We start from the raw sequence: 26,374 nt of genomic DNA, 5'->3' as shown, positions 1-26,374 counted from the left end.
TATTGTCTCAGACAATAGTCTAATTTGGGATACTGACAGGCCTACTTGTGAATGTGAATAAAATGATCCCTTATGGCATCCTACCAAATTTTTCTTATCCCTTTCTAAAGGGAAACTGGGCATCTGCGCGTAAAAATGAGTGCCCGAGACATTTCAGACGGTTTGGGTTGTTATGGACACAGCTCTGGCTGATAGTCTTCCATGATCTCTAATTCTATCACACTATTCCATTAATGTTCTTATATGATGTTATTTATTGGTGAATAGGTTCTTACATTTAAAATATGCATGAGTTTACACATGACAAATGCAACCAAGTAAAATTAGATCACCCCAAGAAGTCTCTATTACAGAGTCTGTACTCTGTCTGGCCTCATAGCGTTTGACTTTTTTTTTTTCAGCTGACTTAACTATGTCTTTATTTTTTTTTATTGAAAAAAAAATCCTCCTCCTCCCAGCCTCCCATTTCCCTCACCCTTCTCCCACTCCTTACCCCCTCCCCCCACTCCTCTCCCCCTCCTTCTCCAGTCTGAAGAGCAGTCAGGGTTCCCTGCCCTGTGGAAAGTCCAAAGTCCTCCCCCCTCCATCCTGGTCTAGGAAGGTAAACATCCAAACTGGCTAGGCTCCCACAAAGCCAGAACATGAAGTAGGATCAAAACCCAGTGCCATTGTTCTTGGTTTCTCAGCAGCCCTCATTGTCCGCCATATTCAGAGAGTACGATTTGATCCCATGCTTTTTCAGTCACAGTCCAGCTGGCCTTGGTGAGCTCCCAATAGATCAGCCCCACTGTCTCCGTGGGTGGGTGCACCACTTGTGGTCCTGACTTCTTTGTTCATGTTCTCCCTCCTTCTAATCCTCATTGGGACATTGGGAGCTCAGTCTGGTGCTCCAGTGTGGGTCTCTGTCTCTATTTCCATCCATCGCCAGATGAAGTCAGCCAGTTCCGTGTATTTTCCTTTCTAACTTATTTTTATTTGATCAGAATACAGAATTTCATTAAAAATAAGTTGGAGGTGAAGTTTAAGTTTGGTTTATTAAAATGAAGACTAAATTTTCAGAAAATATAACATTTCAATGCCTTCTCTCTTTTCTTAACAACTTCCCTTCAAAAGGTATTCCTTGTGAGTCACCTCCAGCCATTGCCAATGGGGACTTTTACAGAAGCAGTATAGACACCTTTTTCTATGGAATGATAGTAAAGTATTATTGCCATGTTGGAAAAAATTGGGAAAAGCTGTTTGACCTGGTGGGTAAGGAATCAATACATTGCACCAGCAAAGACAATCAAGTTGGCACCTGGAACAGTCCACCCCCTCAGTGTATTCCTATAGTCAAGTGCCCACTGCCACAAATTGAAAATGGAGAAGTGGAGTCTGGATTTAAACATTCCTTCTTCTTAAATGACACAGTAATGTTTAAGTGCAAGTCTGGCTTTACTATGAAAGGCAGCAGTATAGTGTGGTGCCAGCCAAACAGCAAATGGAGCCCTCCACTGCCAACATGCTTCAGGGGTAAGTTGGGCTGAAACTTTGAGTATCTGGACAACAAATATTTGCAAAACGTTTAACGTTACTAATCAGGGAAACGCAAATCAAACCACAATTGTATATGACTTCACTTTATAATGACTGGAGAGTTGGCTCAGTGTATAAAGTGCTTGATGTACAAATCTGAAGGCTTGAGCTTAATAAACAAAACCTATATTTTAAAAAAGCCTTGTGTAGTGGCACGTGCTTATAATCCCAGAATCTGAGAGGCAGAGACAGACAGATCCCTAGGGCTTGCTGACAAGCAGCCAGTCTAGCTTAGCTGGTGAGCCAGTTCCCTTGTCTCATAAAATAAGATAATCTCCTCTATATGCATATGTATCAGTGTATACTCCCACATACATACACATACACACACACAAGCATGAGGTCCTGAATCAATTTCTACGCATATAAAGACTTCTCCATTGCACAATATATCAAATGCTGTTAAGAATAGAGACAAAAGTCAGATTAGATAGGGGAAATAAGTTCCAGTGTCCCTATAAACAGTAGAATTCCCACTGTTTATTATATCTTTTCATATATATTTTAAAATCTAGAATGAAGGATTTTGAAAGTTTTCACTTGCAAAGAAATAAGTTTTAGAAGACAGATGTTTACCCTTATTTTCATATTAAACAATATACTTATCTGAGCATCACGTGGTTTCTCATAAATATGTACGATTACATCTTTTGAAGAATAAAAGTAATTTTAAAACCCAGTGCAAAAGTTCATGATTAGAGTTTTAGGTAGTTATATTTTATTTAAATGAGGATAAATTCTCCATTTTGTTGGCCATGTTGAAAGATGGAATTGACTAAGATAAGAATTTGATTCAAAGTTTTGTAGATATCCATCTTGATAATGAAAATAAGTTTTGTGGAAGAAAGCTGCTAGTTATCTTGAACCTGTTGCCCCTATTCTCGCCTTCTACTCCTAATATAAACTGTCTGCCTTTCTCAAAGCCTGGCAACAAAATTCAGAAGCCTCAAAAGCCTTGTTTTTGAAATTAAAGGAATGTGGCAGATTTGGGTGGGGAAAATTTGTGTTATAAAAGTTTGATTCCTTTTCCAGCCTGTTGATGGAAGGCTATCTCAGATGGTTTAATAGAATAAAGTGAAAATGAGTAACAGTAATATTCACTGGCATGGATCAAGAAAGAGAGAGCAGATAGACATATGGCTTTTCACATCTGGGCAGAAAAAGGCACATTAAGCCCACTCTATGACCCTACTTCTCTGCCTTAGTATGGGAGAGTTGCTATGAACACCTTTATCCCACCCAACTAAGCACAAGACAGCTAGCTGTAAGTTATAAAGAATAAAGTTCTTATTGCAGAAATATAAGGACTTTCTGATCCCATTCTTTCCTCAGGATGTCTACCACCTGAAAATATCCACCACGGTGATTATAACGATAAAGATAAGGAATTCTTTTCTGTTGGCCAGGAAGTGTCATATACCTGTGAACCTGGCTATAATCTCGTTGGAACTAACCTGGTCCAGTGTACATCCTTTGGAACCTGGAGCCATGCAGCCCCAACATGTGAAGGTGCCTAGCCACTCTGCTCTATTCAAAGGAAACTCAGCAGTTTCCTGACTCTTCATGTGCAAGCTCTCTCTTTTTTTCCTAGTGAAATCATGTGGTGCCCTTCCAAGCCAACTTCTCAATGGCCGTGTGATTCTTCCTTCTAACCTCCAACTTGGGGCAGAGGTTTCCTTTGTTTGTGATAAAGGGTGAGTGTGAACTGATAGGTCCTGCCCTGATGGTTTCCCATAACGGTTTCAAAATATGAATTCTCAAGTTAGTTAAGCTTTCACTGTCTTACATTTTCTTTCCTTTTCTTGACTTTTTCTGACTAAGAACTCTGTCATTAACCAATTTCTTTTTATTTTCTTTTCTTCAAGTGTGTATATTTTGTGCTTGACCAGCAAAAGTAAGAAATTTCATTTCAACAACTGGAAATTCAATGTTTTGGTTCACAAATTAAGACTCCTGTTATGGAGAATGAATGAAAACTTTGGACTTAGTGATACTCATTGAAATTAGCTTGGGTAACAAGGTCTTTGCTATTTTCTCTATAGGAATTGAGACTGTTTTCCTCAAAATGATCTAGATAATCTTGACATGTGGATGCTAAAGAAGAGAGGGAGAATTGCAAAGAAAAGATGCATTTTTAGTATGTTTTAATCCATTATTGATTTATTGTTTGGTGGAGCAGATTCAAAAGTAACTGTGTTCTTTTTCTTAAGTCATAATATTTTAAAATGCATACCATCCTACAAATACTTGAAAGAAGTGACTCAGTCTGTACAGTTGAAAGGTGGGTTGTTCTAGTGATGATTTGCTGCTCCTTATTGTTTAAGGTTCCAGTTAAATGGCAAATCTTCTAGTCAGTGTGTCCCAGAAGGAGAGACAGTAGTCTGGAACAATAAGTTTCCTGTCTGTGAATGTGAGTAGAAAATAAGCAAATCAAATGTGGATCTTGTCTTTGATTGTATATTCCCATGCAGTTATCAAATAAAACACCTCACCCAACTATGTACTTTGAATAGATATTTGCCACTTTTCTTTTTAAAAATGCAGAAAAAATGTATTAAATTTGTTTATATGTTAACATATTAAATTGTGATTCTGTAAACAAAGTAACAATGGCTTTGAAAAGTTGCCTGTAACAAAACTAAGCATAGGCCTTTCTAGTGTACTAAAACTAAAACTCTGGTTGTGCCTCCATGTCATTTCCTGTACTCAAGAGCTCCATCTAGGGTCAAGTGGACATTAGTGGAAATTCATTCTGCAACAATTCATATACAACTATGATGTATATATGTCATAGTAGCTGTTAACAGCTAATACCCTTAAGGATGTATAAAGAATATGGGCTCAATACTTAAATGGTTTTCTCAAAGGTATCCAGAATTAAGGTGTTGCAAATGACTTATAATGAGGCTGCAGTGTCTTCAGTAACAGTGTCTGATGTGACTATGCCGCCCGCAAGCTGTCTGTGTATTTCAAATAGGCACCGAATAACTAGTGTACTTTGGGTACTGTATCTGCCCATTTCACATGCTTTTGTCTCTCTATATTCTTATCATACTTTATGTAGCCTGAACTATAGGCTGGGAAACTGAGGCTAGGGGAGGGTACGACTTGCCTAAGGTCATACAGCTATTGAATGACAGTGAGGATTTGAAATCAGGGCTATTAAGCCCAAATCAGCCCACACTGACTCCCTACAAGCAAATAGCATGTCATTAACATATTTTAAGTTTGCCTTTTTGTTTATTAAAAGTATTTAGAGTAAAACATATTGTAGAAATCCCTGAAAGTTCAGATTAGATAGATTATTTCTATTTTCTCTATTTCTTTGTTGTCTGGTTAGAGTGATTCATACTGATTTCTTTGACAAGGATCAAGAAAGAAGTAAGAGCATAAGCATTTGGAAATGAAAACACTATAAGTAAAGTCATAACCAAGCATTGAATTTCTAAGAATATTTCTTGAAAAGTGATTTGACCTATACTTGGAGATTTACTTATTTTTTTAATGATTAATAGACTCATCTGGTCTCTTCTACTTTTCAGAGATTTTTTGTGACCCTCCTCCTGAAGTCAAAAATGCTCGGAAACTCTTCTATTCTCTTCCCATACCCCTTGACACTGTTGTGCGGTACACTTGTTTACTTAACTACCGCCTCATTGGAGAAAAGACTATGCTTTGTAAAAGTAAAGATCAAGTGAAGGCCGTTTGGGATAAAGCTCCTCCTGTATGTGAAAAATGGAATAAGTATTCTGCTTGTTCAGAGCCCAGCATACTAGGGGGATTCAAAAGTAAACAATCTAAATCACCACCATTCAAACATGGTGATTCGGTGACATTTACCTGTAAAGCCAACTTCACCATGAAAGGAAACAAAACAGTCTGGTGCCAAGCAAATAATATGTGGGGACCATCACCACTGCCAGTCTGTGAGAGCGGTAAGTATAGAAATAAAACATAGTCAAGGGCCTGGGGTTTACCAGTTGTGAGCATTGAGTGTGGAAATGAAGCTTCATCAAGGCCTGAGACCTGCCAACCTGTGAGAGTGTTGAGTATGGAAGTGGAACCTCACTGAAGACAAGGATCTTCCACTTATGGGCAGATCATTTTGTTGCATGCTTCCAAAGGCTGAATTGTATAGGTCTTGTCCCTAGAGCTTGAGCTGGCTTGTGACCATCCCCAATGCTGAGGTGTCTCTGCAAACATGTTCACAAGAGATCTACTCTCTACTCACACCATCTCCTGGGCTCTAGCATTTCGAGTCAACTAACTTTAAAAATAGAGATTGCTGTGAATGTTTTACTCTTGTTTCATCTAGTTTATATTGTTAATGAATCTAATTCTTAAGTTTAATTCTGTGGGCATAGAAACTCTCAGTATTTGACAAAATTATACTATCGAAACATTTTAATAAAGAACAATATTGATAAATTCTAAATAGATTATAGAACTTAGGAGGTGCTATAATAAATATGATCCACTCTGACTTGGGAGCACAGCTGCAATCTTAGCTTCACAGGAAGCTGAAGTAAGAGATTACAAGTCCATGACCTGCCTGGGCCACACTGTAATTTTATTTTTGTTTTTGAGACAGGGTTTCTCTGTATCTTAGAAGCCTGTCCTGGAACTAGCTCTTGTAGATCAGGCTGGCCTCGAACTCACAGAGATCAGCCTGCCTCTATCTCCCGAGGGCTGGGTTTAAAGGTGTGCACCACCACCACCTGACTCACACTGTTTTCAAAGCCAGCCTAGGAAACTTAGCCAGTTTTGTCTCAAAATAAAACATAACTAAAGGGATTGTGAGTGTAACTCAGTGGCAGAGTGCTTGCCTAATACAATCCCAAATACCACCAATTATATTTATCTTACTTATATATCAATAGGTTGATTACCAGTAACCTCAAAATGGATTGTCTATGAAAAAACCTTAAAGGTTTAGGTGAACCTATACATATTCAAATGAAAAAATTTAATATTTTTATCAAGTAATAAAAAGAAATTAGAATCGTATGTGTTATACATAATGTACATATTTATATACATGCTATATATATATAAGATAATAATAAATTGTATTAGTAATGTTTAATAAGGTAATCCTCTGAATGATAGGCTTAAAGATGAATAAAAATGAAATTTTTCTCAAGGCAAAAATATAACTAAAGATGAAAATAGAAAAATAAAGCTGGGTGTAGTGGTACATACTTTTAATCTCCACAGTTGGGAGGCAGAGGGAGGTGGATCTTTGTGAGTTCAAAGTTAGCCTGATTTACATAGAGAGTTCCAGGACAGCCAGGGTTGCTTAGTGAGACCATATCCTTCAAAAATTGCAATTATTTTGGCCTAAAAGGAAACAAACCATATTCAGTTGGGATTGAGTTGAAAACTAATGGTGACTGGTCACCAAAGATTGCATGCCATTTATTTAGATCTGTGTCCTAAGCCGGCATCTAGATTCATATTATCTGATGGCCTTTTCTCCTTTGTGTATGTGTAAAGATTTCCCCCGAGAGTGCCCATCACTTCCCACGATCCGTAATGGACACCGTACAGAGCAGCATGTTGCCAAGTTTGTTCCAGGGTTGTCTGTGACATTCAGTTGTGATTCTGGTTATTTGCTTGATGGACAAAAGACAATTAAGTGCTTATCTTCAGGAGACTGGGATGGTGTCTTCCCCACATGCAAAGGTATCTTAAATTTACTATCTACTGGGGACTGGCCTGATATTTGCCAAGACTTACTTCTTATTCTTGCCATTCTTTCCTAGAGGCCAAATGTGAACCTCCAGGACAGTTTCCCAATGGAAAGATAAAAGAACCTATAGGTCTTCAGGTTGGCAAAACTGTGCACTTCTCCTGTAATGAAGGGTGAGTATCAGGAGGGTCTGTAAATTTTAATGCCCTTGGATTTTATGTGCCTGCTGTGAACTATAATGTTGTCTGAGGTTTCTGTGTATCTTTGGCTATCCAGTTCCTGAAATCGTTAAGTCCCAAAGAAAATCACACAGAGGTCCTCATTAATCTACTGATTGGCCCATTACCTCAGGCTTTTATTAACTCTTATAACTTATATTAACCAATTATTCTTATCTGTGTTAGCCATATGGCTCGGTACCTTTTTCAGTGAGTCACTGAGAGAGATGCTGAGCATCAGTGTGGTCTTTTGAAACCTCAGAACCCATCCCCAGTAACATGCTTCCTCCAGAAAGATCACTTCTCCTAATCCTTTTAATAATTCTTAAATAGTGCTACTTCCTGATGACCAAGCATTCAAATATATGAGCCTGTGGGGTACATTCTTATTCAAACAACCACAGTGAGTGTGTGTGAGTGTGTGTGTGTGTGTGTGTGTGTGTGTGTGTGTGTGTGTGTGTGTGTGTTATACCACAAAAAGTTAGAGTAGAGTTTAAACGAAAAACCAAACCTGGAAAACCAGATGCCACAGTCTTTGCATTGATAAATCCTGAACTAGACTGTGAGAAGAAGTTGAAGAAACTGTGATGGCTGTGAGTTAGCATTGCAGATACATGTTCGAGAGCAAAACCATATAGTTGAATGTAGCTGAAGAGGCAAAAGATAAATTCTTAGGTAAATACAACTTACTTACTACAACCTTCCAACAAAAGAAGCCTTAGAACAAATGATTTCACCACTGAATTCTAATTTATTTTATGAGGCCAGTACTATGCTAATATCAAAGCCAGACATGACAACAGAAGGAAATTACTGGACAATATCCTTAATAAACATGTTATAAACATTGTCTACAAACTAATAGCAGACAGAATTTATAAATGCATACACTGGGGCTAATGAGATGAAGCTTCAACATCCATGTAAAAACCCAGCCATGGCTCCATGTGCCTGTAATCCCAGCACTGGGATAATGAGAGACAGACAGATCCTAAGAGCTTGGTGACCAGATGGCCAAAAGAGTGAGTTTTCAGTCCAGTGAGAGATTTTTTTCTCAAGGCAGTAGACTAAGAGTGATAGAGGAAGATGCCTGGCGTCTTGCTCTGAGTTCCTTGTGCACACATACGAGCACACTGTGTAGCACAATTAATAAAAACCCAGAGACAGAAATTGGAGTTCAACTTGAAGGTCAGAAAAGCAAAACAAACAGTCCCTGGCTGTTACCTCTACCTCAGTCCAAAATAGCAATTCTGCCTCCAGGAATCTCAGAATGAGACTGTAAGTGAAGCATGCACCACTATCACCCAGTTTCTATGGCAAACTAGTGTGGCTACTGGTGTTAAAGGTGTGTGCCACGACTGTCTCGTTTGTAAGGCTGATCTGTGTGGCTGTTTTACTCTCTGAACTTCGGCAGGCTTTGTTTACACAAATGAAATATCATCTCAGCACTGTCACACAGACCCCATGTACACTCATACAACATACCCACTGTCTACATCATGATGAAGTGGGATTTATCCCTGTAATGAAAACTTGACAATGTACAAATAAAACATGATATATCACACTGACAGAATGAGGTGTAAAAACATAGCCATTACTAGAAGAAAATACATTTGAAAAAAATTCAAATTTTCCATTGTTAGACAAGCTCTTTAAAAGTTATTCATAAAAGGATTAGAGATTCTGCATATATTTTCCACATATGACAAGCCTACAACTAACATTGTTCTCAGTGGTGAAAAGCAGTCTTTTCTTTAAGACTGGGAGCACAAAAGCATTTTTATCATTCTCAAAGGAAAGCTTTCCCTGTCCTGTCTCTACGGATCTCCCTGATTTTGGACTTACTTGAATTTCCATCAGTAGGTAAGTGGTTAAGTGAGTGGTGGTACATCCATGCTGTGAACTCTAACTTATAACAGAAAGGATTGCTTGATAAACCTCCAGTTATTATGCTGAGTAGAAAGCTAATCATATATGGTTACATTCTATATGATTCTTTATATAACTTTTTATAAATTATATAATTATAGAAGTAGTCACCAGCAATAAGAATATGCTAGGAAAATTGGGAATAGGAAGATGAAAAGTGAGTGCCACAGTAACTAGACAGAACAAGAGATCTTGTGTCAATTTAATTCTTTCTCTGGTAGAAAATCCACAAGCTTACATGTAAAATTGTATCCTCTTTTCCACTGGTTGCTGGTGGCACATGACTTTTCCCCAGCATTCGGATCTCTGAGTTCAAGGCCAGCCTGGACTACAGAGTGAGTTCCAGGACAGTCAAAAAGAAACGCAGAGAAATCCTGTCTCAAACAAACAAAAAGGAAAGAGGAAAGAAAAAAAGAAAGAAAGAAAGAAAGAAAGAAAGAAAGAAAGAAAGGAAGGAAGGAAGGAAGAAAGAAAGAAGAAAAAATTTTAAAAAGTTTCTTTCACATAGGAAAAGAAGCAAGTGAAATTTAAACCACAATCCTTTACAGTTGCATGTAGTAATATGGGCGGCGGCAGCAGGGTTGCGTCCCCAAACACCCCAGCCGCCTGGCTCGGCTCGGCTAGCTTATGCCCGAAATAATTACACAGACACTGTATTCTTTTAAACACTGCTTGGCCCTTAGCTCTAGCCCTTACTGGCTAATTGTCACATACTAATTTAGCCCATTTCTAATCATCTGTGTAGCGCCCCTAGGTGCGCTTACCGGGAGGATTCTAGCCTAAGTTCATCCTGGGTTGGAGCTTCATAGCGTGCGTCTTCCCTGGAGCAGGTAGCATGGCGTCTCTCTGAAGGCGTCTGCTCCGGAGAGGAGAGCTGTGGAGTCTGACCTCACTTCCTCTTCCTCCCAGCCTTCCCTTCTGTTTACTCCACCCACCTAAGGGTGGGCCTATCAAATGGGCCTAGCAGTTTCTTTATTGCTTAAACAATGAAATCAACAGATTGATATATGACACTCCCACATCACTTCCCCTTTTTCTGTTTAAACAAAAAAAAGGCTTTAACTTTAACATAGCAAAATTACATATAACAAAACAGTTATCAAGTAAAAGTTACATCAGAAACATTTATACATATAACAAAATTGACCGTAAATCTCTATCAATGCAAATTATTCATACCTATATCATTTCCCCCTTTAAATGTAAAAGAACGTTTATAAACCATATTTGGGAACATGGGCGCAGTTTTTCTCTCCAAACTGCTTCCTGCTGAATGGGGGCGTCGTTAATTAGGTCTTTCATGGTATAACCTGTGTGCTAGTTTCATCTCAGTTGGCAGTTGAGCAAAGCAATTTTCTGAAGATGTTCACAGCAACCCTTCAGGAGGACGTGGTCCATCATACCAAATCGGAATAGAAGAAATGAACAGGGTCTCATCCTCTGTGAAAACAAAAGAAGAAACTCCTTTCCAAAGTATCATATCCTTAGATCCAAATTTTGAAATCGTAATACCCTTATATCCATTCTGGTTTAGCTTGGCAGCCCATATAATGAAATGTCTCTCTGTACTTAGCTCCTTCACAGTCAAAAATTTTAAAGAAAACACAATAATACAAAGAATCCAGACTCTCTGTGAATTTTTCATCTTTACGCGGCTTATTTTTACTCTATCACTTTACTTTATTCTGTCTCTTTAAAGACTTTACTTTTACTTTTTTCTTTTTAAACCATTAACTTTATTCTCTATATTCTTTTTCTTCTCTCTCCCAAGCCAACGTACATTCATCCAACAGTGTGACTCGTTTAGTGGTCTGAATCTGTCCTATTGTGAATCTGCAATTTTTTACTATCCAGGAGCACTTTTGATTTGCGCCTTTAAATCACTAGGCGCTTAAGAATCTAAGCTGAGACATTCCTAAGTTAACTTTTTGCTTTTTGAGCGTATATCTGTGGACCAGGCTGTCTTTGAACTCTCAGAGATCCGCCTGTCTCTGCCTCCCAGGCATTGGGATTAAAGGTGTTTGCTACTACACCTTGAACTCACAGAGATCTGTTCGTCTCTGCCTTCTAGGCACTGGGATTAAAGGCGTGTGCTACCACACCTTGAAGTCACAGAAGTCTATCTCCCTCTGCCTCCCAAGTGTTGGGATTAAAGGTGTGTACTAAGACACACAACAACTCTCTTCCTTTTTTTGTTTTTTGCTTTAAGAACTTTAACTTTCAGCTTGCATATATTTTTAACACACAGTAAACCATTTAGAAATTTTCTTTGTCTTTGAATCTCTCTTTACTGTATATCTCTCTTTTTCTGACCACAAGAGCCTTTAAATTACTGAGCAATATCAGTAGGACTAAAGGCGTGGCTTTGCCGGCTGGATCCTTAGCTTTCCAGCCTCACGGCTGAGGTACTGGCTGTAGCCATGTTTATAGCATTTCAAGGTCCCTGCCAGCCAGCGAGCTACAACAGACAACACTCAAGTCCTCTCTCGGTAGCCGGCCCTCCTGCCTCAAACAGTCAGAGTTTGCCCTGGCAGGATGGCCCAGAAAGCCGGCATTTTTAAACGCGCAGCTTTTTTCCTGCTATGGCTGAAAACCGAAAAGCATGCGTTCAGCTTTTCGTCAACACCATTTAAGTGTTTCGTGGCAGGACCTCTTAATGAGCTGCAGGATTTTGCAGCTAAAGCTGAGTCAGGAAGCCTCTTGGGGCTACCAGGTAGGAGCGGCACTCAGCACTTTAATTCTGAGACTGAGCGTGCAGCACAGAAATTCTTTTCATCCAAGTAACATCCAAATCTGACAGGCAGAGCACTGCGCAGTCTAAAAACACGTCTCTGTATGGCGGCAGGAATCCGCCATGCTCTTCCGCCTGCCTAAGCCTGATTCTGCCTTCTGCCCAGGAGCAGGCGGGGAGCTCTGAGTCATCGTCAAGGTCTCAGAGCACTCTCCTTCCGATCCCAAGCGGGAACACAAACATAAAGCCAGAGTTTGCACTGGCGGCACAGCCCCGGGAAGCCACACTTTAAAATAACGCAGCTTTTTTTCTGCTGCTGTTGCTGAATCAGGAAATCTCTCTACAGCACGCCACCAACAAACAGCAAAAATCTGTGTTAAACGCTCTCTCCCTTATTTTTAAGCCTTCTCAAGTTTTTTGTGGACTCAGTTAGCCACACGTCTGGGCGTCATTTGTAGTAATATGGGCGGCGGCAGCAGGGTTGCGTCCCCAAACACCCCAGCCGCCTGGCTCGGCTCGGCTAGCTTATGCCCGAAATAATTACACAGACACTGTATTCTTTTAAACACTGCTTGGCCCTTAGCTCTAGCCCTTACTGGCTAATTGTCACATACTAATTTAGCCCATTTCTAATCATCTGTGTAGCGCCCCTAGGTGCGCTTACCGGGAGGATTCTAGCCTAAGTTCATCCTGGGTTGGAGCTTCATAGCGTGCGTCTTCCCTGGAGCAGGTAGCATGGCGTCTCTCTGAAGGCGTCTGCTCCGGAGAGGAGAGCTGTGGAGTCTGACCTCACTTCCTCTTCCTCCCAGCCTTCCCTTCTGTTTACTCCACCCACCTAAGGGTGGGCCTATCAAATGGGCCTAGCAGTTTCTTTATTGCTTAAACAATGAAATCAACAGATTGATATATGACACTCCCACATCAGTTGCACTTCCCAAAATGACTTTTTTTTAAATAAATCTAACATAATAGTTATGAGTTAAGTTGCTGTGAAATAAGTGTCGTGACTTGTTTTTAATTTTATGACATACTAGACAATTTACAGCATAATAATTGAGTATTTCTGACTTTAATCAAGTATTGCTGTTTTTGTTCAACCTTGGTCAGATTTGAGTTCCTATGTTCTACATTAATGAATCTTGCTGATAAGGCATAGCCTTATCTAGGCATTCACATTACTGTTTTCAAGGTATAAATTAATTAATTCATATTAGTATAATATACATATACACATGACATTTCTTTTGCCCTCAAGAAGCATGTAATGTCTTTAAAAATAAGATTTATAGGAAACAATTATAATTTACTGCAGATTGCATGATAACATAATAAAAAGAAAAATCTCATTAAGAAGAAAAATCAAAAAGTCCAAAGAAGGATTTAAGATTTCAGAACTCATGGTCTTTGACAAGAAAAGAAAAAAATGTCCTGAAGCTTTCAAGGTAGTAATCTCTGGGAAGCAGCAATTTAAGCAAGCAATTACTTATGAATTAATTAACATTCTTTATTCTGTGTATAGATACCGCCTCATTGGTTCCTCTACAGCTATGTGCATAATCTCAGATGACGGTCTCGTTTGGGATAATGAAGCACCTATTTGTGACAGTAAGTTGAAATTTTTATTTCTATCACCTTTACTCATGTACTTTAAATTTTTTCTGGAATTATACAATTTTTGCAGATCTAAGATTGAACCCAGGGCCTCATGCCTGTTAGGAAGTACTCTATCACAGATTTAAACCTAAAGCCCTATAAGGGATTTTAAAAATTGTTATTAAAATTCCTCTTGTATAATCTGTTTTTTTAAGAAAATGAAGATGTTCTGGATAGTTTTGTCTCAACTTGACATAAGCTAAAATCATATTGAGAATAGGAATTCTTGGTTGAGAAAATGCCTCCGTAAGCCTGTAAGGCATTTCTTAATTAGTGATCTATGTGGGAGAGCCTAGTCCATTGTGGGTAGTGTCAGTCCTGGGCTCATGGTCCCGAGTTCTATAAAAAAGCTGGCTGAGCAAGCCATGAGGAACGTAAGCTTCCATGGCCTCTGCATCAGCTTGTGCCTTCAGGTTTCTTCCTGATTAGAGTTCCTGCCTTAACTTCTCTCAGTTGAAAATGTTAGGATGTAAGCCAAATAAACTCTTTCTTCCTCAAGTTGCTTTTGGTTATGTTTTTTTTTTTTCATCACAGCAATAGTAACTCTAAGACAGAAGACAACTACAACATTCTTGAACTACAACATTCTTTAAGTTCTCCTTGGTCCTGGGATGTTCCTTTTCTAACTGTAGAATGTGTAAATGTAAAAAGTCTTCCAATCTTATTTTTATCTCAGTTAACTTTAAGTTGTGTTTGTTTTTCAATCTCTAATATAACTATCATCCTGCTTGGCAAATTAATAAAAATTTGTCGATATTTTTTAAGGTTAGTGAAGCTGTGGGCTAACCTACACTTTCACATGTTGTAAACCAAGTTTCTATCCTACCCAGACCTACAGCCATTCTGTCCCAAAGAAACACACAGAGGCTTATTACAATTATAAACTGTTTGGCCTATTAGCCTAGGTTATTATTAACTAGGTTTACAACTTAAATTAACCCATAATTCTTGTCTGTGTTTAGCCATGTGGTGTAGTACCTTTTATCAGTACAACATTCTCATCTTATTTCCTCTGTAACTGGGTGGTGACTGCATCTGGCCTTTCCTTGTTCCAGAATTTTCCTAGTATGGTTGCCCCAACTATTTTTCTGCCTGGCTACTGGCCAATCAGTGTTTTATTAAACCAATACCATTAACAAATTTTTACAGTGTACAAAAGCATTATCCCACAGCAACATATGAAACATTTAAGAATATACATTTTGTGTAAAAAAAAAAGAATCAAAATTCAAACTGCATGTATTCTCCTATTAAAACACAGTATAACTAGTTATAGCTCTGTCTGTACATTTATCTGTTTAATTTTCTAAAATTTCTATAACTTAAGCCCACGAAATAGCTCTAAGTCCCTGGGGGAAAGCTAGAGGAAATTTTGGAATATTTGATAGTAGGCTATGTCCTGCAGAAGATCATTTCCTGTTTATGTGAATTTTTCTAGACCTATAAACCAACTCAACCTCTTTTACAGTAATTCACTGTAGATTTTTGTGAACCCAACCGATATCTCATCTCACAAATAAGTCATATAACACTGTCCATAGTTACATGGTGATGATCTTGATAGTCAGATCATTCCGTTGTTTCCATAGCATAATACTAATGATCAAAATGTCTAAAATGATTTGAATTTTCATTGATAGTAATTCTTCATGTTTGTGGAATGATTGTTCAAACCTCGTGTGCATTATTTACTAGTTTATTTACTTATTTTTATATAAATTCTTGTACATAGTTTCATATTTTCCAATAAATAAAATGAGTATGTTTTCTTTTGGTTATGGCCTGTCTTTTTTTTTCTTTTTGAAAATAGAAATTCTTCATTTTGATATTATTAACTTTCTAATTTTTCCTTCTAATTACTGATTTTTCTGTTCAAAGAAATCTTTGAGTATTATGATTACACTTTTTCCATCTTATAGTCTAAAAACTTTGTTGTTAATATTATTTTTCAAGTTTTCCTTTCAGTTGACAACAGATTTGCAAATTAATAGACAAAGAAGAAAAATCTGAAAACTGATATAAACTCTGTAATATGATCAAAGAGCTATTTCAAATGAAGAGGTCAATTGTATTTGTAACTTTATGTGTTTATAAGAAAAAAGTAGGAAAAGTTTATAGGAAAAAGTAGGTGTACATGTTGTTATGTGCCTAAATAACAACATTTTAAAACTCATCTACAAGTCAATAAATGTTCAATGCTTTTAATGATCATTTAAGTATATAATGAGTATAAGTATCTTCAATTCAATGATTCATTGGATTTCCCCTATTTATATAAAATATAATCTGTTTTCTTTGCCCAGGAATTCCTTGTGAAGCACCCCAAGCCATTACCAATGGAGAGTTCGTTGCTCCTACAGAAGATTTTTATTATGGAATGGTGGTCACCTATCGCTGCAAAACTGGTGATAGAGGGAAAAAGCTCTTTAATCTGGTGGGTGAACCATCCTTACACTGTACCAGCAGTGATGGTGAAGTTGGAGTCTGGAGTGGCCCTCCTCCTCAGTGCATTGAACTCGGCAAATGTACACCTCCCCATGTTGAAAATGCAGTCATGGTGTCTGAAAGCAGAAGCTTGTTTTCCTTAAGAGATACTGTGGAGTTTAAATGTCAGCCTGGCTTTATCATGGAAGGAATCAGCAGTGTACATTGTCAAGACCTAAACAAATGGGAGCCAGAGTTACCAAGCTGCTTCCAGGGTAAGTCTGATCAGGGCTTGGGGAGCATGCCATGCCATGGGGTGTTGGAGGATCAGAGATAAAGGCTGGTTCTGGAAGAGGGCGTACGGTGAAGAGGTTGGATGAGTAAATTTTCTTGGGAGGGATTGTGAAATCAAGAAGGGTCATGTGTTTTTGGTGTATGTGCACCCTCACAACACATCCATTCAAACTGAGAAGAAGCTAAATATGAACAAGGAATGTGATACATCCTGGGAATTCTCATACACAGAAGTTCTTTTCATGTATTGCCATCTCCAGCCCTTATCAGTTATTCATATACCTAATATTTACTAATATGTAATGAGTGATCCTTGGCTAGTCATTTTAAATACATGCATATTTAATTCCTAAAATGAAACTATGGGGTAGTTCTTATTTTTGCCATATTGGGGCTTAGGGGTTAGATAGTTTTCCAAGACGATATAGATACTAACTTGCAGAGCAAAGATTAAAATCCAAGTCTTTCCATTTGGCAGATCCTCCCAAGGAATGAAGACTTTCCTGTAGGTGATAATGGGTTATAAAGACATTAGAAGAACAGGAAGAGTAAAAGGAAAACAATGTTGCCAAAGATCAGGGAACTACTGTTACTCAAGAATAGAGCTGACACATTGGGCCCTACTCTGGTTGACACTGTCAACCTCTGTCATGCTGACACAGCCAGACCCTGCTACTTCTTCCAGGATAGAGCCAGTCCTTGCTGTCATTAGTGTTGCTGACTGCTGCTCACTTGAGAGATCATCAAGGCTGTCTCAACTTATGCTGTCCCTGGATGCATAAAGGTGTCTATCACATCTCTTGTCCTTTAGTTTGATATATATGTCTTCCAGGTGGCAGAACTTAATTAGAGCCCCTGGAGCAGTGGTTTTCTATCTATGTGTTGGGACCCATTTGGCTAACCTTATCTCCAAAAATATTTACATTATGATTCAGTAAAAGTAACAAAATTACAGTTATGAAGTAGCAACGAAAAAAAATTTCTGAGTGGGGGTCACCAGAACATGAGGAACTGCTATTCGAGGATCACAGCTTTAGGAAGGTTGAGAACCACTGTCCTAGAGCAAAGAAGTCGTAGTAACAATCAAAAGGCATTATATAGTATGAAACTGAGAATCAATAGAAATTTAACCAGATTATTCTTTAAATATCACAGCTCATGTGTTAGTCAAGGGAAACTCTTGAGAGATGAGCACTCAAAGCAATTATTATAACATCAAAAATATTTGGAAATCCTTAAGAAAGTCATTTATTCTAGACCAATAGTCTAAAGTTCAAGGCTAGCCTGGTCAACAGAGCTAGTTCAGAACAGTCAGGGCTACACACACACCAAAAAAAAAAAAAAAAAAAAAAAAAAAAAAAAAAAAAAAAACCCTGCCTTAAAAAACAAAACAATGAAAGATATTGGGAGTATAATAACTTTAGTGTACATCATAGAGATAAAACAATAAATTCAAGATTTATCAGTTATAGTCACAGTGTCTTCATTGTATAGTCACTTTTGGCAGAAAGGTTATTTATTCTGTCATATATAAATAAAGTTGTTCCTTTTTTTCTTCTTTTATTTCCCACATAAAGTTGTGATCCTCTTGGTATGTGTGATCCATTTTACCATTGAGGGAATTTTTTTTTCACTTCATGAAAGTTTTTTCCTTAATATGTCACCTGCCTCTAGAAATCCAGCATTAGGAGTATACCCCAAACAAAGATTGTGTTTTTATCCAAAGCTGAAACTGCTCTAGCACTATGAGCCAGGCTACACGTTAGAGTCCTGTGGCTCCCGCATGTGTGGGTCTCCAGACTGTCATCTGGATTGATATTTATGGCTTGTGTTTTTATTTTCCACACACTGTTATTTCTGTTTGATTCTTTTTCTCCAGTGAAATCCTGTGGTCCTTTCCTGGAACAGCTTCCTAATGGGAATGTACTATTTCCACTAAATCTTCAAATTGGGGCTAAAGTGTCCTTCGTTTGTAATAAAGGGTAAGTGTGAGCAGGCCCAGTCTGTCTGAGCTTGTCCAAAAAATGGGAAGGTTGGTATGGGGAAGAGAACGTCTGCTATTGTTTATAGGAAAGACTGATGACTTGTGGAATTCATAAAAGGAGATATGAATGAAAAACTGGGATGTTTATTAAATGACAGATTCAAAAACAAGTGTATCTACTGGTTTTAAATATATAGGTACTGCACTAAGTGAAAAAAATCATTTTCTAAATAGAAAATAATGCTAGTAATTTTGAGGGAAATTATATGTTACAAAAGCTTATACAATTAACAATGTATTTAGCCATGTTTTAGGGAAAATTAATGCTTTATTAATAGACTTTATAAGAGAAGCAAAAAATAAGGTGCAGTATTTTAAAGCCCAGTCATGTGTCATTAGACCAGCAACGGGCTGTGGGCTCTAAAATGGGAGCATGGCATCCAGTGTTAATATTTCAGGTGAGATCATAAACATTCTACACAGCAGACCTGCCTCTGTCAAACTACCAATCCTCACCAACAAAGAACCTGCTCTCCAGTGCTTCACAGAATCCTTGGCAGCACCAAGTACCAGGACCAAATAAGAATTAGGAAGACATAAAGGTTTAAATATCCTTTGAGAATTTTGGATGGCTTTATACAAAAGTTGGCTCCTCTCCACTTTCCATTTTTCTCTTCAGTCCCAGTGCTTTAAAAGGAAAGACCAATAAACAGAAATAAAAACAAACAAAAGAAGACCGGTACCTAAAAGGAGCCTGCTTCTCTCAATACTGAGAAAATAAGTGTAACTTATTCTTCAGTAGCCCAGCATGCTGTAGTGAGCTTCCTAGACAATAATAGCAGAAAGTGAGACATAAGAACAATCTCTATTTCCTACCAGTTAACTCAGCTTTCCCAGTGCCAGAGTTGGCAAGGTGTTGCGTTAGCAGTCTGGGTTTGCAGTTGTGACAGGGAGCAGTACTGGCTTCCTTTTAGCATGATCAGTGCTGAGTAAGGGTCCAGGGTCTAGCTGTGCCCTGACTGCTTTCTTTAGTTTAAGCTAGGACTTTATATGACAAGTCTCTTTGCCTTGCAATTCTGTTTTACCCACCTGCTAAGTGGTAAAACTACCTGTGGTAGTTAAGTGGCTTAGCATCTACACACCCTTTCCACCTCCTGGTTCCACTTCCTAAAATCCTCAGATGCTTTTTTGACTAGACCTGGAAAATGAGTATTACTCTGGCCAAATCATTTTACGGTACACTACCATTTTCTTCCTTAGGTTTCAATTAAAAGGCAATTCTGCTAGTTACTGTATTCTGGCTGGAAGGGACAGTATTTGGAATAGCAGTGTTCCTGTGTGTGAACGTGAGTATATATAGCAATACTTTAATGTAGTTGTTCTCCCTAACTTCTTGTTAATAATTCTCCCTTTCAGTATTTCTTCTATATTGTAGTCCAACTTACTGACAGAAGTTGATTACTTTAATAAAATTTTGTTTTTATTTTCTCCTTGCTTTGGAAACTCTTTGATTAGCTTCCATCATTCTGAACTTTGTGTTGATGTGTGATATTTCCTGTGTAGTTTGCTACTAGGACAAGACTTTGACAAGTTTCTCTTCTCTTTCCTCCCCTTCTTGCTTCCTTGTGTTTTTCTTTTATGTTCTGTCATCAATATGCAAACACTTATTCTTATTTATTTGGTAATATGCATATATAAAACAAATGTCCACTTAATCAATTATTGAGCAAAAGTTATGTGCTTTATTTTCACCTGCACTGGAAATATAATGGTGATAAAGATGAGCTAATTTTCAGACTCCATATTATATGTACTTAAGTAGGAAGATGAACAAGAAACAAATGAAATACTATGGAGTTAAAACACCAGATAATAGGTAATAGATCAGAAGAAATGAGAATGAGGAAAATTAGGTAAACCACATCAGACTGAGCAGGAAAGGTAATATTCTTAAAGTCTCAACGTAAGCATATAAAATATGCTGAAATATTAAGAAATGATAAGATTAAAAAGAAAAGCTCTTGTACAAAATCACTGCTTTGTGATTTTTTTTTCTCCTACTTGTTACTTGTTCTGTAAAAATTTTCCAAAGGTTTGCTAACACTTTTAAAATATTTATTTGATGTGTATGGGTGTTTTGCCCGCATGCATGTCTGTGCATTGTGTGCATGCCCGTTGCCATAGAGGCCAGAAAAGGGTGTCAGATTCACTAAGCTTGGAGTCACAGATGGTTTTAAGTCACTGCGAAAGTGTTGGGAATATAACCCAGGTTGTGTGGAAGAGTAGTCAGAGCTCATAACCATGGAGCCATTTCTCCAGTCCCAGTGGTTTTTGTTTTTAACAGTAAATTTTAAGTCTCTAATAGGCCATAGACGTGCACTTCATAAGTTGCCTACTTCTCTAAATTACTTGGAAAAACAAGACTTTTATTCTTTTTCTTTCTATCACTTTCCTAACGTTTTGTACTCAATTTGTGTGTAATTCCCCTCCTCACCGTGAGGCTGCAAGTCTATCTTGTGGCTGATTTCCATGCTTGCTTAACTCAGACATCATAGGGTTTTTTTCTTTTTCATTCATTCTTCCAACTTTGCATCTCCATCTTCTTCCAAGCAGCTGCTGACATTTACAGCTTGCATGTTCCGGATTTCTTTTTAAAGTCCAAAAAAAATTGTCCTCAAACTTTAAAAAAAATGAATAAATCAACTAGTCTTTAGTAGCTAGAAATCTACTTGAGTATCTTATGATGTTTTCCACAACATAGCGTGTGTGTGTGTGTGTGTGTGTGTGTGTGTGTGTGTGTGTGTGTGTAATCTTTGCTATCCAGGAAACTTTACACAGAAGCAGTATGACCAATGGCTCTTCTACCACCATGACGAGAACTCTTTGACATATTTCCTGGTTTTTTTCCACTCGTTGTGAAACTACTGTAATAATGAGACTGATGGTTGACATCAGTGAGTCATTAAGGGAAGATCTCATTCCTTGAAGGTGTTTAGTATACATGGAATGCATTTTCGAAAGATGCCCTAAGAATGTAAGCTTCTTTGAGGATAAAGATCTGCCAGCACTCTTCTCTACTGTTCCCCCAGTTGCTGGTAAAGGCTGAAACAAGGATGACTCCAAGCAATAGTGAATACTTAGCCTAAACTAGCCATCTCCTATGATCAGATTGTTGACTACCCCAGTTGTCACCAGAGAGCCTTCATCCAGTAACTGATGGGAACAGATGCAGAGGTCCACAGCCAAACATTAGGTTAAGCTTGGGGAACCCTGCTGAAGAGACAGAAGAAGGATTGTAGGGTGCAGAGGGGTCAAGGTCATCACAAGAAAACCCGCAGAAACAAGTGACCTAACTGAGGAATTCAGAGTCTGAGCCAACAACCAGGGAGCCTGTATAGGTTAGACCAACCTAGGTTCTCTACAAATATGTGTCAATTGTATAGCTTGGTTTACTGCAACTCCTAATAATAGGAGCAGGGGCTGTCTCTAATGCTTTGGCTGCCTCTTAGGAACCTATTCCTCATACTGGATTGCCTTGCCCAGCCTGAATGCAAGGGGAGGTGCTTACTGCAATTTGATATGCCATGCTATGCTTGCTCCTATCTGAACAGAAATAGAGGAGAAGTCGGGGGCTGGGCAGGGGGTGGGGGACATGCAGGAAGACTACAAAGGCAGCTTTACTGGTCACTGTGTCTTAGTTGGAATGAACAGCAGTGTTCCTGTGTGTGGATGTGATTAGCCATGCAGCCTGGATTGCACTCCCGATTTTCTCTCCCAGGGTGCTGTCCCTCATAGACTTTCCTTTGCCTACAGGTCTTTACTAAACTACTTATTTGTTGCAAGTATTTCAAGAAAAGCCTTATAAGTAGGTGTTTGTGGTTTATCAACATGTGGTATGTTGATGTTGAATTTTGTGGGGAATATGGCGGAAGAAACTAGGTGATATAAAAGTACATGAAATGATACCTATTTGTTGTATTTATTAGTTTCGTCATTGGAGGTTGATCTCTCTTAAATTGTCATGCTCTTTTATCCCCTCACTGATGTATTTATTAGGCCATTGTCTTCTCTATGGCATTTACTGACAAAGGCTTCTGTGTCAGGACTTTGTATGTGTGGAAAGAGCAACAAAGAGAGTAGAGCCATTCATATTTTCATAAAGTTAATTTTCCAGTTGGGAAACAAATAAAAACAGGAAAATAAATTTTTTTTAAAAAAATCACAGTATATCACTAGCATGATAACTAGTGAAGTGTGATAAGAAAATAAAAATTTATATAAGAATTTTTTATGGTACAGGAAGTGGGAGTAGTAAGTCAATCTTTAACATAATGGAGGACCATTTATTTCCAAACCATATGCTTACAAAAAACACCAATGATTCGGAAATTTGTAAATAGATTAAAGTATATGTTTTCTATATAAAACATTACTCGTCTTTCTCACTTATATGTCCTAAAGCAAAGCAAGCCAGTTTTTAAATTTTTAATTTTCCTTTTGATTATAAAATATCTATTTCAAGTAAGATTTAATAAAATATATTGCTAGATACCTATTTTATGTTTTATGGTGAAAGTTATAGGAATATTCAATGCATAAGAAATTGTGGTATTGAACCAATGTACAGACACATAAAACTGGTAGTAAATATATCAGCTGTGAATTACTACAGTGAGATAAAATTTGTTTGTTTTGGTTTTTAAACAAAATCTCATCTCTAGAACCATCTGATCTGGCACAAAAACATCTTTGTAGTTATCTGATGACACCATAATATATTTGTTTGGTACTGATAATGGCCTTGAATCACCAAGAAACATCTGCTTTGCTTAAGTGCATGTTTCAGACAGGTTTCCCTAGAATTTAGTGTTTGTGTGACCAAAGCCTCACCCATCCTCAAACTTGTTGTAAATGGGGCTCTTACTATCCCTGGTGTAAAGTAGGCAATTGAATAGTTGCAAAAACAAACAAACAAAAAAACCAGAAACCTATTTCCAAATCTGTTAAAAAAATTAGCTTCCTAGGTGATCTAGGACTACTGTCTTCTGGGCTTTTCAAACAAATTCTACTTCTGGTTAGTTCAGTTCCATCTTAGCAAATCCTTACAGATCCAAAAGTACTAATGTCCCACTCACAGGTACTATCAACATATTATTATATATTATATAGTTATTTTGATTGAAATTAATAGAACCTGAAGATTTTATCTCTTTCTAGGAAATTTTTGTCCATATTCTCCAGCTGTCATCAATGGGAAACGTACAGTTACTGTTCTGGGAGCTGTCTTTCTTTTCTTTGCTTGCCTTCTCTTTCTTTCTCTCTCTCTCTCTCTCTCTCTCTCTCTCTCTCTCTCTCTCTCTCTTTCTCTCTCTCTCTCCCTCTCTTCCTCAACACTATTAGTAAAATTCATTTTGTCTTAACTAGTAAAACACACTTTGCACCAGTGTCTTTCCATCTGTCATAGTAGCGAAATCACCTGCATTATTGCAAAAACATTGCATTATTCCTGAGCTCCATTCCAGGACTTGGATTTTGTTTTGTGAAGGGTCAGAAAGCTACTTTGAGCAAATTAATCAAAATATTCTAATATAGGAAAACCACACCTCCTAGATGCCACTTTACCTTGTTGACACCTATAGAGAGAAACATTTTGAGCAAATTTTAGACAATTACAACAGAAAAGGAAGCTTTACTTGAAGTTAAGAGGTATTGATGGCTGGACAGAAAACGAAAGCAATTTCAAGGATGAGTTAAAGGCAATAAAGAAAATTAAATAGAAAGATGATGTTTAAAATTAGAATTGCAAGTTACTAACTTCTTGGTTCTATATACAAAAACAGATCAGAAGTATTCACTTACTCCAGAGCACAGATAACAGCATATATTCTCTATTAGAAGAATTTCATGTTAAGTCTCTAAGATGAGAACATATACTGGTTCCATGGAGCCAGGGCTAAAACATAGTCATCCTATCTTCTGATCTTTCTAAATATTACTAACTACAGAGTTGATAATCAGAAGTGTACACAAGAAATCAAAGTCAGAAAAAAATTAAATCATAAGTTTGGAGGGGTGGTAATAGTTTTTTATTGAAAATATCCCCATTTTGTAGAAGGCAAAGTTTGGGGTTGCAGATGTTTCTACAATAATAGTTTCAGTTAACAACAAAATGCAATTTTTTGTGTTTTTTTTTTATTGCAGGAGTGACATGTATCATCCCAGAGCATATGAGTGGAATCAGTGAGGAATGAAAATGAAAAGATATTACTATGACGATAATGTAACGTTGGAATGTAAGGATGGGTATACTCTAGATGGCAGTTCTCAGAGCCAGTGCCAGTTAGATGCCACCTGGAATCCTCCTCTGGCCAACTGTGTACTTCGTAAGTACGAGATACAGGGGTTGGAGCCCCTTCCCAGCATGGTCCCTCACTGACTGACCAGTCACGTCTCTATTCTGGTGCCCATTGTGATGAGGTGCTACAATGTGTAGAGATTATGGAGCTAAGAATGTACTGTCTTAAAATACAAGTTGTATATTAGTAAAGCTTGCTTGAAGTTTGAATCTACAATAGAAAAAGCACATACACACAGAGAGACACATACCCACACAGAAAACCCATAAAACCACAACATCAGAAACCATAATATATAAGCAAAAGTCCAGTAACATTAAAAAAAAAAAAACTTCAATACCACTGAGTTCATTTTGAGTTGGTCACCTACTGCTGGGCATGGGGTCTGCCTTTGAGTGTAGTTTGTGTATCCAGTGACACTCCACTGGAGAAAAATAATTTCTCATTTGCAAGCTACTGTCAGTTGGAGATAGCTTCTTAGTTAGTGCTGGTAGATCCTGTTTACTTGCCCCTCTCAATGCAGGAACCTCATCTGGCTAGGACCTATGCAGACCCTGTGTGTTCTACAACGTTCTCTGTGTGTTCATATGTCCATCGGTCCTCTCCCATCACCACTGGCCCTTACAATCTTTATAACTCATCTTCTTCAAAAACCACACATTTGATCTGTAGCGCTACCAACAAAGAAGGAAGCCAATTATATAAAAATTGTTCACTTTTTGGACCTATTGATGAATTTAAAATATGAATAAGAAATTACTGAAGAGATAAAAAATACATACAAAATAGAATAAAAGGTTAATAGAATTATCATAAAATACTTTAGTGGTAGTTGTGCTAACAGTAACAATATAAAAGTTAAAGTATATTGAACATTTAGTACTGATTTACAATGGCTACTGATAGGCAAAAGATAGATAGTAGGTATGTAGATAGAATTAGATAGATAGATAGATGATAGATAGATAGATAGATAGATAGATAGATATTCTAATTAAGTGCTCATAATAACCATGAGATCATATTCTAAGGACACTTTTTTTTAATAGATAAAGAAACTGAGACATAAAGGGCTTTGATAACTTGCTCCAAACCACAAAAATTATGTAGCCTGGGTACAGACAGTCACTCCACATATCAATAGAGACTGGGTGCTATAACAAATAAATGATCAAAAGTCCTAAATAAATAATTCTCAAGAATAATTTCCAGTACTGTAGTGAAAAGGACAACTATTAGGTAAAGGTACCAAATATCAACTTGGGGAGGAAAGGGTTTATTTGACTTTCACTTCCACTTTGTAGTCCTTCAACAAAGGAAGTCAGGACAGGATCTCAAACAGGTCCAGAACCTGGAGGCAGGTTCCATGGAAGAACACTTACTGGCTCTCTCAGTCACCAGGCATGGCACCACACACAATGGGTTGGGCTCTCCCCATCGTCATTAATCAAGAAAATGTCCTACAGGCTGGCCTACAGTCCGATATTGTAGAGGCATTTTCTTAATTGAGATTTC

General features: G+C 37.8%; 1 protein-coding gene across 1 annotated transcript; it reads left to right on the top strand.

Annotated features, from left to right (window-relative positions):
- Positions 1 to 135: 135 nt before the first annotated feature.
- On the top strand, positions 136 to 26,374 carry LOC142858190 (complement receptor type 1-like). The gene is given in 14 exon segments (XM_075987376.1): positions 136 to 160; positions 1,114 to 1,512; positions 2,908 to 3,084; positions 3,167 to 3,269; positions 3,900 to 3,985; positions 5,118 to 5,510; positions 7,072 to 7,260; positions 7,341 to 7,440; positions 13,668 to 13,753; positions 16,105 to 16,500; positions 18,399 to 18,501; positions 19,764 to 19,849; positions 24,705 to 24,743; positions 24,746 to 26,374. Coding segments are annotated over 14 exon segments (2,376 nt in total). The 3' UTR covers positions 24,940 to 26,374.

This window comes from Microtus pennsylvanicus, chromosome 10, assembly GCF_037038515.1.
Source record: "Microtus pennsylvanicus isolate mMicPen1 chromosome 10, mMicPen1.hap1, whole genome shotgun sequence".
In the NCBI taxonomy this organism is placed as follows: domain Eukaryota; kingdom Metazoa; phylum Chordata; class Mammalia; order Rodentia; family Cricetidae; genus Microtus; species Microtus pennsylvanicus.
This window is presented reverse-complemented; position numbering and strand designations above follow the sequence as displayed.